This window comes from Chanos chanos, chromosome 8 (genome assembly GCF_902362185.1).
Source record: "Chanos chanos chromosome 8, fChaCha1.1, whole genome shotgun sequence".
Taxonomy (NCBI): Eukaryota; Metazoa; Chordata; class Actinopteri; order Gonorynchiformes; family Chanidae; genus Chanos; species Chanos chanos.
The window spans coordinates 13,981,170-13,995,021 of NC_044502.1; the positions used below are offsets into that span (position 1 = coordinate 13,981,170).

Genomic DNA, 13,852 nt, shown 5'->3' on the forward strand with positions numbered 1-13,852 from the left:
CACCAGCATGTCTCCAGGGCTCTGGTTCAGAAGCAATAACGACAGGCAGAGAGGAGAGGAAAGACTCTGAGAGAGTAGGAGTCATTAGAAAGACGAATGAAAATCATACGTTTTTTGCATGATCATATTTCGAAGGTTGAAAGCAAAACGAAAAAGAAAGCTAAAAAAAAATTCTGTCTAGGCATATGTATGTGTGTGTAAGAGAGAAAAAGAGAGAGAGAGAGTAAGAAAGAGAGAGAGGCTAATGCAAAGTGTGGTCACTCCCAACCCCTCACCCTACAAACAGTAAAGCCATCATTTTCTTCAACCTGTCTCTCTCTCTCTCTCTCTCTCTCTCTCCCCCCCCCTCTCTTGCACCTTCTAATCACCTACACTATCTCCCCTCTAATTTGGTAGAAAGACTGCCTGTTAACAGCCCCTTGGGTTGTATCAAAGACCTGGGCAGGGCAGGGGTTGCGATAATCAAGACTAGAGACATTTGAAGACTCCTGCAGAGACAAAAGTCTGGGGCCTGTCCTTAATAGCAGGTTAGCTGGTACAGAGAGCAAACTGTTTTGTCCCCTTAGTCTAGTCTAGATTAGGTGACAGTTTGTCTGTGGTAGACTTTTTTTTAACCCTTTTTTCTCACTTCACCAGATGTCCATGCCTGGGAACACAGAGGAACAATGGTCTCCCAGAGCCAAAGGGCAAACGCCCTGACAAGGAAACGTCATTCTCAAGTCAAACAGGTTTCCCTTCTTCACACACACTGTGTGTGTGTGTGTGTGTGTGTGTGTGTGTGTGTGTGTGTGTGTGTGTGAGAGAGAGAGAGGGAGAGAGAGAGAGAGCTAGAGAAGAAAAGAGGGAAAAATCCTATGAGAGATAGTGGGGAGGTACTGGTGGAAGGATTGTTGTTTTGATACTGTATCTAAAGGAAAGGGTGAGAATGGCACGAAAAAGATAAAATCCAGGAAGTCCTACTGTGGGTCCCTGAAGGCCACTAGCTAAACAAAAGAAGACCTGAGAGACATCTGATTACACTGACAGATTAACATCTTGGCTTAAACAGAAGACATGCTGGTATACTCGGGGGAAAACAATCTTATTGGTTAACTGACAACGTATGGGTTCCAACCAAAGGTCAGCGAAATAATCACCAAAAAAAAAAAAAAAAAAAACCCAGCTGTGACTCTGCTAACTTCCGTTTTTCACACCAGGGTTCTGTTCCAGTTGATGGATGATGATATGTTGAGCATGATTTGCAAACACACCCACACATACGGTACACGTACTGCTCCTACACTTCAAGCCGCTGAAGCCAACTAATACAGAGCAAGCTCAAACTAAACAAAACCCCAGGCAAAAGAACAAAAAGTGTTTGACAAAATCCCTGTTTGTGACTTACGGTCGGCAAACAAGGATTAGCTCACCTCTTAAGGTTCGCACGGAGGGCAGGAATTACAATAATCACATCTGAAACTGCTTGAAGAAAACAATACATAAAAAAAAAAACCCCAACGACTACTGAAGGGAAACATTTGCAGCAACGTTCATATAATGAGGACTGCTGTTTGTTAGTGTGGACCTCTCCTTAGAAAGGAAAGCAAACAGAGTTTAAATACCAGCCCCTCCAGTAACACAGCTAGAATCAACAGCAATCAAGACGACCAAAGGTCTTCAATTCATATTCGATTAAATTACGCCTCAAGGTACAAACGTAGCTCTGCATACGATCACTTTTGATCACGTGTTTGATTCACAATGATTTTATAGACATTGTAATTTCCCGTATATGAATTGCGTGATGAAACAAAACACACACACACACACACACACACACACACACACAAACATTCCAAAATCCCTGAGTTATAAAACACTCCTGTTCTCAGAGTGCCACATATGTTGGCGTTGAGCATACTCAACAGCTTGACACAGAGGCAGCGGATCTTGTCTAATTAGCTACAAAACACCCACCAAAGTAGTCCTCAGAGTGATGTAGATTTCTGACATTTGCATAAATGTCAGAGAGAGTGCGGGTGGCAGTAATAGACGGAGAATCTCATTATTACTGCTAGATTTTGGTTCCACATTGCCAGTCTATCTCCCTCTTAATTTTACCCACTGGAAGTTTAGCAGCAGTCATCTGGTCCAATCTTCCTTTATTTTATTTCCTCATAGATATGACAATGACGTGTTGAATATGTGCAGAGACTGTTAAATTAAACAGCAGGAACAAGTGATATGAAATCCTTTTTTAAACTTGAAGGAGATTGGCCTCCTGTGGACATGTTCTTTTGTTCAAATAATACTGTTTTGGGATGATGAAACGATACATTTTTAATTCTAAACCTGGCAACCTCAGAGTGACTGAGTGACTCTGTTTAATATTTGAACAGGACCAGTCACACGGGAGCCAATGAGGGAGATGAGCCGTTGTCATGGTTGCAAATCAGGTGAATGGACATGTGGTTTGGGAATATTTGACCAGGGTTAGGCTCGTGGAACTGTGGTCACTGTCTTTACAGCTTTACGGCTCTCACTTGTCATGAAAATTGTCCTTTAAGCAAAGGACCCTAAAACTTGCTTTAATTCAAATGATGGGGGGGGGGGGGGGGGGGGGGGGGGTTGACTCACCCAGAGAGTGTGGACCAGTTTTGTATTGGCTTAAGTAGTTTACATCCCCATGTTGTGACCTCTCAGGGGTCTCCAACTCTCTTTCTCTCTCTGATTCACAGCGAGAGATAGGTTTGTCTTCAGGTTGCTATAGGCGACAAAATAGCTGTACTTAAAGAATGATTCTGAGATAACTGAAAATCATGACCAAAAAAAAGCCAAAAAACAAACGAAATAGATTTAGGGAAAAAAAACTGACCAGCGTATAAAACCTACAGTTTTGTAGTGTGGTGATGACCAGTTCTTAAAGCACAATTTATTCCAGAACTGGAACAGTTCAGTAACGTAATGGCTTCGCTCACTCATTGATCCAATCCTGATAAATTCTTTCTTGTTTAGGTTTTGCAGAAAATGAAGTACAAATACGTGTCTTTATTCTATGGGGGGGGGGGGGGGGGGGTCACATAACACATGTTGTCTTGCCCCTCAGAGAGCTCACTGGTTCTCTTGTGCGTTCAACTTTCAAGTTTTCTATGAACTGCACATCAAACAGCGTCCGCCCGTTGGAGCAGGTTCTTTGAAGTGGTGGTTGGATGTGCCTGCACTGGTAAAAGGCATTTCAAGGCTAAAAAAAAAAAAAAAAAAAAAAGTCAAAGACCACAGGGAATGAACATAGTATGAAGTAGTCTCTCATCCCTCCATCTAGAACAGTGCACAAAATGGAAGTTCTATCAGAGCTACGTCTTTCATGATATAAAGATGTTTCAGCAGGAATTCTCTCTTCCAAACTGGGGCCCACAGTGTAGCTGATGTAAAATTTTTCACTATAATAATTCTGTTATATGGTACTTATACACTGCTGATGAGAAACTGCTCTTGATTTTAAAAGCCATAAAATCAGCAGCACTGCTATGACGGGTCAAAGGTGCTGTTTTTCCCCTACTCAGAAATATCAATTAATTTATTTATTTAAAGCGCTTGTGGGAGGGCTTGTGACAACGTCAGTGAAACGGAGGGCGTTAGGACCCCGCGGACGTCCAAAGCTTAGGCTACCTCCCCATCCTACTTCATTCCCCTCACTCCTTCAGCAGAGTCACAGAAAGAGAGCAGTATCCCCTAAAAACTGAAATAATTTTAATCCAAATAAAAATATCTTTTAAGTGCAAAAAAAATGGTGAGAAGTGAGAGGCAACGAAGAGAAGTGAAAGCCGAAGATGTATTTTTGGAGTCCGAAACGTCCATGGATCAGCAGGATTTTGAGATGTCTAGTTGTCCTTTCAATGACGTCTTCAACTCCAGAGACTCTCCTATGGACCACATAAACACTTTTCTCAAAAATGTGCAAGTTTTGCTGGAGGCTGCAAATTACATTGAAAGCGCCGAAAGGAAAGATGGAAGTAAGTTGATTTTGTGTTGTGTGTTAGATTTTGACCCATTTCTCCAATCGAGGAAAAAAAAAACATTTTCATTGTCAACAGACTCAGACAACAAAGGACTGAGTTCATCCAACTGAACAATCAACCAAGTACACACGTGCACTGTTACAATACGTACCGCATCTAACAATCCAAGCGGCTAGAGATCAAGTTTAGAGACAAAGGAGGTCCATGTATTTTTTTAATTTTAATTTTGCACAATATGTATGAATAAGAACGTGGAATATGTTGTAGATAATGACTCACCATCTCCACTGCAGCGATAAGAATTAGTTGTTTATTAAGGTGTTTTTCACTGCATCTCTATTTCAAACGGACTAATGTTTAATCAAAAATTCGTTATTTTGCAGCATCCATCTCTGGGGTGCTCGCAGTCCGCTAGAATTGCTTCAAAGGCTTTCCTTACAGCAGCAGACGGGATACTAATTAAAAAAAACTGACTGTTCCATCATTTCAAAGTCTGGTGCGTTTTGTGTACAGTACACTGAAGCAGATCGTCTCCGTTATTGTTTTATTTCACCTGTATTTTAATGGGGGGGAATGGTCATTCACAAGGAATGCGCTAATCTTTTTATTTAGAAATGCCAACATTTGTGAGGAATACGAGATTTATATACAGTAGTGAGCGCTTTTTAAGGGGTCACGCATGTATGGGTTTAAGGAGAAAGTGGATGAAACGTAGTCTGTAATGCATCCTCCAACAGCAAAACCATCAGCAGAATGCCAAACCATTGCATCATAGGAATAAAAGGAATAGCGTACGCCATTCTAAAATGAAAAGTTAATTCGTTCCCACTGTTTTGCCGAGCGATTATTAGCACAGGCTTAGCTCAGAATTCCAGCCGCTCTGTGTTTCCTCATTTGCAGGAAACGCGCATTTATGCTTTTTCTTTCTTTTTGCTATTTTTGACATGATACTGCTGGCACATGAGATACAGCCATATCAGATTAAATGAAGTAATAATGATTTTACGATTATGATTCTGTTATGTAAGATCAGACGATATTATGATTATTATCTTATTAGAAAACTTTCGCTTGAATCTCTATGAATAAAGGTTTCACATAACTGGACTGCAGTTTGTTCAGACTGCTCAGACTGTTATCTCAGAAATATAAGAGCCAATTGTTTGCTTCCTGCTTTTTGAGGGCATACTCACATGGTTTCCACATGGCACTTATTACAGCGTTGCTATTGGCCAAGTAGAACTTTGTTGGCAGCGCTTACCGGTACATAAGACCAATGATACATCTCAAAGGTGGCTACGTCATGTGTTGCTGGGCCTGGCTTCTAACAGACTGTTGAATCCTACCAGACTGAGGGATGTTGGGAAATGAAGTGAACAAATTAAAAACGATAGGATCAGTCAAACCCATGATTGAACACCCTCCCACCCACCAAACATACGCGCACGCAGGCACACATATCCACACACCCCCATACCTCCTTACACATATCTCCGTTTATACTGTTATGTTCAGATATTATCTGCAAAATCTAAGTTACAAACGTACATGTTTCATACTAGCAACACCTCAAATAACCAACTGATTTTTCTAATAATAAAATGTAGTTTGTTCAACAATCAGACTGCTGTCAGTAATATTCGTTTATTACGGAATACTTGAATAAACTGAATAACAGTTAGCATTCTCTCTGGCTGACTGACGTTTTAAAATTACGTTTTAAAATAACGTTAAGGTTTCCCGTGGAGTCATAAGGCGGAAATGATTGTAGAAAGGACTCAACGTCCCATAAAGCATTGCGTCAGGACTCGTCTCCTCCTCTCAGCTGTGAAGCTAGGTAAACAAACTGGGGGAGGAGTGAAAATTAGCAGCAGGGACTTTGCTGGAGCTGGGCTTTCGGGGATTTTTGTATCGTTTCTATCCATTTTATACGATTTGTAGTGAAATGTTTCATAAATACTTTTAATATTTTGATATTTCTATGTCGTTGCGTTTTTAAAGAGCTACCTGACTGAACCTGCTGCAACTAGAGCTTGCAGTCACGGGATAAAATTATTACATTTCGAATCGGTAACTAACGTTCCGGTTGTCAGAGCCAGCAAATATCCCTAAAATTAGAAACCCGAGGAAGTTGTATATATTCGGGGAAATAGTCAATGAGATATTATTTTAGCATTTTTAGCGAGAGACGAGACATAGCAATAGCGCACTTTTAGCTAATCTATCAAAGGAACACTTGATCAGAATGACGGCGGTACAGTTGATTAACATCCAGAGGTTATTGGAAGCGGCGGAATATCTAGAGAGGAGAGAGAGAGGTATGTGTCAAAAGACCGCATATATCCTTTTTTTATTTTGTTTGGGATATTTCAGGTTTGTAACTATGTATTTTCGGGTCGTAGTGTTTCTCTTTATTTTGACAATGAGTTTACACGAAAGAAGAAGCCAATACTGTATGATTGTCAGTCACAGCGCAATAACCACATCATTTATTTCCACAGAGTGTGAACACGGATATGCCTCGACATTTCCGTCTATTCAGAACACAAACTACCAGAGACAAAGGAAATTTCGAAATAAAAAGTACAACAGTAATCACAACAGGTAAGCTTTTTGTATGACAACCATGGCATTTCACATTGCTCAGCTGGTGAGTCAAGGTAATGAAGCAACACGATTTACACGTACTGCTGTTCACTCCGCAAGCCCAGTACTAGTCGAGTCCTCTGCAGCTGGTCCTCATTCATGTAGACGTTATGACTGCGGCATTGACACATGTAGATTCTCCTTAGAAATGGGAATAAAGCGTCTTTCCGAAACTGGAGACATTATGTACACATTGTTTCATTTGAAACCAGCGACAGGCAGAGCACAGCCGGCATCGCTATCCGCGTGGCATGTTTTTTTTAACTTCTTTCACTATGTGTATGAGGCACTTTACGTTATGTCCACAAAATTTACCTCTAATTCAAGCTGTTTTCCTTTTTGGTTTGTCTTGGGGGAGGGGAGTACTCATAGCCCCAGCTCGCTTTCATCAGCTGATCGTCAAACCCACTGCTGCAGCATGGAGGTTAGGGAGCATGTGAAAACTAACCTAAAAAAACTAGACGAATTTTATTGAGTTCTTGTCACTTGTCTGTCTTTTAGATGTGCTCTCACATTTTACAAGATAGGGTTCGTTGACATAATTATCAGCTTTGTGGAAATATCTCAACACGAGTAACATTTCAATTGTTCACTTCGTTTCGGTTTTGTGTGAGTTTTCCCCCTAACCCTAATGCAGAAAAGCTCCTATTTACGGCATGTGTTGTTTGCAGGCTTACAAGGTGAATTCTCCCGCCCCTAATTTGCGTATATTTGAACTAAAATTGAAGATCTTTACTGTAATTCAAAATATTAATAATAATGATTAGCGTCTTTGTATCGTTTATTATTTAAGTCCTCATGTTTCAATCGAGATAGGAGTCATTGAATACCTGAGTTATCAAAGAAAATTAATACTGCCAAACTTGTCCTATCGTTTTTAATTGATAAATATTAGTCTCCAGAGGTAGGTAGTTTCAGCGCCCGAAAGACCAAAGAAGAAAAAAAAAAAAACAGTAAATAGAGGCAATCATAAGTCTGCCCTCCCACGACGCCCGTAATGTCGCAAATTATCCTTTAGCCCGACTCTGGCCTTTCTGCCTTTATACGGTAACGAATTTCAGTTTTGCCTTACCATCTGTGTGGATTACATGCAACACCCCCACCCCGCACCCCTTTTTCTTCATAGCTGATGGCCAGTAGGGATTCAGATGATAATTTCACTTGGGTTTAGTTTTTTTTTATTTGTGGACTTTCTACATGTATTTACATCCTTATAGGAAATAGCTACGTTTATTTGAATAGCTTCAGGCACTGAAACGCGCTTATCACGCACAGTCCCTCACCAACCCAGCCTAGTCTCTAGTCTTCTTTTTTTTTAAACCTCAGAGTGTGGATGGGCATGTTTTATGAGCTTGATTGTGTGCGTGTTTGTGTGTGTGTGTGTGTGTGTGTGTGTGTGTGTGTGTGTGAAAGCTCTTCTATTCAGGTGGTTCTATCATCACATGTCTGAACACTGCGGTCTTGCCTAAATGAAAGAGAACGGCCTATATGGTTTTTTTTTTTCTTTCTGGACACAAACAAAGAGCTTTTGGATAGAAAGCTAAAGCTGAGATCAGCCTCTGAGATGCAGTTTCTTTTGGTCTGTTCCTGTACTCTGGGGGTTAACAGGGAAAGGGTCTGTACAGCAATGTCCATTACGTTCCTGTCAACACAATTGCACTTTAACGGGCTCCAATGAGGACACAAGTGCTAAAATCCATCACTGTAACTCAGATGAATGTCTGTCAGACAAACAGTCGACTTTCAGTTCATTGAAAAAGCCTGTTTGCCTCGTTTATGACTTCATAGATCGATTTTATTGCATCATTTTGAGTCATACAGGTAACACCCACAGCATGGGTCCACAGTGTTCATGCCTGCACCAAAATGGAAGTTTTCTTTTCAACATGCCAGGGCAGCGTCCCATCCTGTCAGAAATACTACAGAGAGCTGTCTTCTATTTACACGTCTCTCAATATTACATTTCCTCTTGGGGTACATTAAGAGCCACCAACACATGGATGTTACGCCCTCTACCGCCTCTCTCTCCCCATCTCTCCACTTTCTTCCTTTTTTTTCTCTCTCTCTCTTTTTTTTTTTTTTTGACCACCCTCCTGTACTCACATCCTCTCGTGCAGGCCACTGGATCGGGGCGGGATCTCTCAGAGCACAGGGTGGTATTAATAGTGACTAATAAAGGGAGATGAGAAACATCATTGGTGGGGCACGTAGGTCACCACCCCCCCCCCCCCCCCCCGACCCCCCCAGCTGCATCGTGGCCCGGTGCTGGTTCTGTAGCTGGCCATTTCCAGCGCCGGGAGAGTTCAGCGTGTTGCCACACAGAGAGGCTCTCGGGGGACCGACTGATTCACTTTACATTAGTAACAGTGCACTGACTTCTGCTCCTGGCCTGCCTACTGCGTGAGAGATGGAGCCATACACACTACACTACTCACACACACACACATATACATACTCACACACACACAACCTCTCTCTCTCTCTCTCTCTCTCTCTCTCATTGACCTGAACTTTTTTATTTTGCCTGTTTTTTTTTCCTTTATTCTTAGCTTTCTCTGTGTCTTCTTCAGGCTGTTTTCATTGTGGTTAGGAGCACGTGAGTTACATAAGCAGATGATTAAATGCATGGTTGGCCAAGGGCAGATGTGTGTGTGGGGGGGGGGGGTGGAGGTCCCTGAGTAAAGTTTAATTAATAATTGAGGCCTTTCTATGGACTAATGACATACAAGCCTTTGTCAGGATGTACAGGGGCCAAATCTGTTTTCAAATACTTTCAGTGGATTTCTGCTTTTTAGGAACTTTTAATCAGAAGTCATTTTTCATGTGAATTTCTTCCTGTTCACTAAAAAAAACTTTTTTTTTTTTTTAGGTCTACACACAATGAGCTGGAGAAGAACCGGTGAGTAGATTTTAAATTACTCCCCCCCCCCCCACCAAAAAAATGAGTAAATAAACAACATAAAAAAATCCTTTGTCATGGTAATACCATGACAACAATATTTACTCAAAGGGCAGAAACAATGAAAATCACTACTTACTCAAAACCACAAGACATACTCACACATTTGAAAGTCTGGTCAGGCCTGAGTTGGTTTTTTTTATTTTTTTTTTCCCCCTGCTTTTCTCTTCAACAAAATAACAGCGGCCTTAGCAACAGGTTTTTAAAAGTGAAAGTAAGATGTGACCTAGTTCTGCTAATCTAAGGGCATTCCCTTGTCTCCTGACTCACCACTCTGTGCCTTTGGGTTATGCAACAGCAGCCGTTGCCAAGGTCTCCTGTTACTGAGGCCTTAGAGTGCACGCGGACGCAGTGAAACCAGAGACAAACGTTCATGTGTCTTTTTGACAGCAGCTTACGTAACGCTAATTGCATTTAAAATAAAAAAAGTTTCAGGTTTGCTTACACTACGTAAGTAAAAAGAGCGTAAATATAAACACACCTCGGGGAAATAGCCACTTCTCGTTAAAGAGGGATCTTAAAAAACAAAAACCTTTTAATTTATTGCCAGGGGTGAGGGTTAGGTGTACAGTGTATCTGGATTTCATTTCGCTGTTTTGAAACTTGTTGTAATTACTTTCACTTGTCTGTGAATATGAATGCTTTCATGTGGTGGTTGTGGAAAAAATGGAGGATTCTCAAAAGCCCTGATCTGATAAGGGTCACGCAGGGAGGAGGAGAGTGTATGTTTGGGCGTAGCAAAAGAGGACATGGGACGGTTCACTTCAAAGGCTTAAATACAACAGTCTAGACCAGCAGGAGCCCAGCCCCCCCACCCCCCCCCCCCCCCCCCACCCCCACCCCCACACACACACACAAAAGCATGTGTGTTTTGTTTGTCCCTTAAACGCAAAGGGTCTTTAACGTGACCAGTTTTTCGAGTCGCATCTCATGGAATATCACTTAGAGAACCAGAAGCGTTTTTGATAGCGTGGGTTAATGCTACTATCCCAAGTTGAAGAAGTGTGGAAATCGATCAATCAAACATAGTCAGGGCCTCTTCTGTAATCGCGTGTGGCTGTGTTCACACCAGATGGTTTCCTGCTTCTCTTGCCAACTGGTTTTCGGAGATAGCGCTCACGTGGCTCGTGTCGTCAGAGATAGCCTCAGAGCAGTGATGTGGCGGAGTAAGGCGCGGTTCAGATAAGTGGTCATCACTGATGAGGAGACGTTCTTCTGGGGAGTGCACGTGAGCGCATGACGAGACAGTCGGGAAAAGGCCGTCATACGGTGTAACCAACTTCCCCATTCATCCTGTGGGAAAATGTCAACCACCGTCCAGGTCTTACTGGTGAAACACAGTTTCATAGTGACTTCTTTCCAGTCAAAACTGGAGAGGGGGGGGGGGCGGGCACCGAGGCTAAATGGAGGTGCCAGACAAGGCAAGTTTCATTGTCAGTTATGGGGAATAGAAAAAAAAAAGAAGAACCAAGTTTTTGATGTGACGGCAGGAGCCTTTTAGAGCCTATCGAGCCTTCCTATCAAGCGCCTGTGGTGTGTCATCCGTAGATGTCACCACAGCTTTGAGATAAGACCTTGATGGTGACCCCCCCCCCGGCACAGATGCGAAGGAGATGAAAGTTCCAGAACCACATTCCACCATCTCACACTGCGAGATGAGGTCCGATAAGTCACTCTTTCGGGCCTTTTTGTTTTTTTGGCTCTTCTTTGTGTTTGTGTTTGTGTTTTCTTTTTTTTTTTTTTTTTTTTTTTTTATCTGTCTAGGGGTACAGCTCAGACCATTTATTTTTAAATGTAGTCAGTCATTGAGAGTGCCTTTTACGCACACCAGTGAATTAGGTTCATATCACGTCTTCAGTGCTCAGTGTAGTTAACTTTATATATCTTTTTCATATTCTGTTGTCAATACACTTTTATTGTCTGTTTTTCTCTTTTGTTTCTTTTGCTTTCGTTCTTTCTTAGGTACTTTCCTACACACACACATTATCACACATTCCAAATCTTTGTACAGCATTGGTGTTCTGCACCTTGAATTATTTTTGGAAAGCACCAACGTTTGCTGTCATTTAGTTTCGCTCCTTGGTCGAGACTAGTTTTGATAGTTATGATTCATTTGAGTTGGTATGGGGATGGTGTTTTTTTTTTTTTTCTTTCTTTCTTCCTCCAACCCTGTTTTTCCTGAAATAGTTTGTTTCTTGAGCTAACTTGACTCACCTTTGATCTCTGTGGTATGTCAGGGCAGTGTAACCAAAAGGTAAACTGTCAAGCCGGTTCATTAAAAGCAGTTGGAGGATGGCCAATCTGGTTTGACAGCATAACGAACATCATTCTAAAAACGACGCTCGCAGTCTCGTGACGGTGAAAATTCTCGCCTTCCCTCCTCATGTGATCAATTGAAAATCGCGTCACCTCTGAGCGGTGGAATCATTTACAGTAACACCTTTCGGTTGTTTTTGTTTTCCTCAGATTTTTTTTCTTAACCCTTTAGCTGCTGTCACTATTTATGACCTCGGTGATCCTGTGTACGCACACATGGCGTGGCCTGTGGAATGTGTGTGTGTGTGTGTGTGTGTTTTTCTAAGTGTAGTCCAGAGGAAACAGGCGTTGGAGGACCTCCCTGTCCCTGGAGAATGTCCAGGAACCTCAGAGGGAGAACTAGAACCATTTGTTCTCTCTCTAGTGTGACGCCGTATGAGCTTTTCTTGGCCAAGTAAAGCAGCTTAAAGGACTTGATCTTTGGTCCACTGAGCGAATAACACACACACACACACGCACACGCATACACACACATAGATATATATGGATATATGTACACACACATATATGTGCATGTGCTATAGTACGTTCAGCACTTACACACCAGCTAGAGGGTAGAAGGAACTGAGCAATAGAACTCTGAGCTGTCAGTGTGAGAACATGGCTATAAAAGGAAGAACACACACACGCATGCACACACACATACACACACACACACACACACACACACCCGTACCCAGACACACACACACACCCATACCCACATGCACAAACACACACACACACTCTACGCTCTCTCTGTTCTTTAGTATTCCCCTGAGCCCTGTGTTTAGAGGACATCTGAGAATCGGAGGTCACTGGTGTTCCATCCTCTACACCTCCTGCCCTACATTTCCAGGACGCTCCGTAAAAGAACACCCCGTCACATAGCATGGAAGCATAACAGTTTTAGACATCACGCAAAACTCCAGAGAGTCAGGTTTCAGGATCAGGACACACACACCTTAATGTTTCAAAACCAACACCTCTCTCTCTCTCTCTCTCTCTCTCTCTCTCTCTCTGTCTCTCTCTCTCCCTCTCTCTCTCTCTCTGTCTCTCTCTCTCCACACCTCATCGTCTCCTGATGTTGACCCTAATGGCCCGTGTAAAAATATTTTATGACAGGGCCTGCAGTCATCTGGTTATCTGATATCAAATCTACAACGGCAATTAGAATTTTGTCCTGATTTTGATTTTGGAATCAAGGGGCGGTATTGAAATCATCCAAGGGGGATTTTGAAGTGAACACTTACGCTGTTAAAGTAAATCCACATCCTTAATGATTCTAAAACACAGCTTAACCAAAGGACATATCTGCCTGGGATAGCAGCAATAAACCACATTACACATGGCTCAGTTATCCAATCAGCTCTGCCTTATCCCAGAGTTCCTCCAATCAAGAGAGAGCCCATTGATCAGCTTCAGTCCTGCCTCGTCTTGCATGTGTTGATCTTTGATCTGCTTATGTGGTCCGAATGTGAGCAGTAACATACAGAGTTAGGTCGTTGTGCAACTGTGCTCTAGGAGAGAGTGTGTAATATATGGATTAAGCACCCAGTGCAAGCAGCAAATCAGCTCAGAGACAGAGTTCCACTTTAAACATGTGGCTTTATCTTTTATGATACACACACGCGTGTGCGCGCGTGTGCGCGCGTGTGCACATACGTATACATATATATGTATGTGTGTGTGTGTATATATATGTATGTATGTGTGTGTGTGTGTGTGTGTATATACATACACACACACACACATATATATATATATATATATATATATATATATATATATATATATATATATATATATATATATATATATATATATATATATTCACACACACACACATACACACATAAATCTACAGTCCAAAGCTTGTTTTTGCCTTGGGGTGGTATGGTTCTCAGCTGGAGAAGGAAGAAAAAAGGAAGAAAAAAGAAGAAGGATGGAGTGC

General features: G+C 41.9%; 1 protein-coding gene across 2 annotated transcripts in view; it reads left to right on the plus strand.

The window, feature by feature from the left end:
- The first annotated feature begins 3,766 nt into the window (after positions 1-3,766).
- Positions 3,767-13,852, plus strand: part of mxi1 (max interactor 1, dimerization protein) — an 18,786-nt gene continuing 8,700 nt past the window's right edge. The window contains exons 1-3 of one of the 2 annotated variants that reach the window (XM_030781524.1): positions 3,767-3,992; positions 6,500-6,602; positions 9,514-9,543. In XM_030781524.1, coding sequence (XP_030637384.1) covers positions 3,767-3,992; positions 6,500-6,602; positions 9,514-9,543 — 359 coding nt within the window. Of the gene's footprint in view, positions 3,993-5,881; positions 6,317-6,499; positions 6,603-9,513; positions 9,544-13,852 lie in introns of those variants that run through there. The other variant, XM_030781525.1, reaches the window with a different exon arrangement.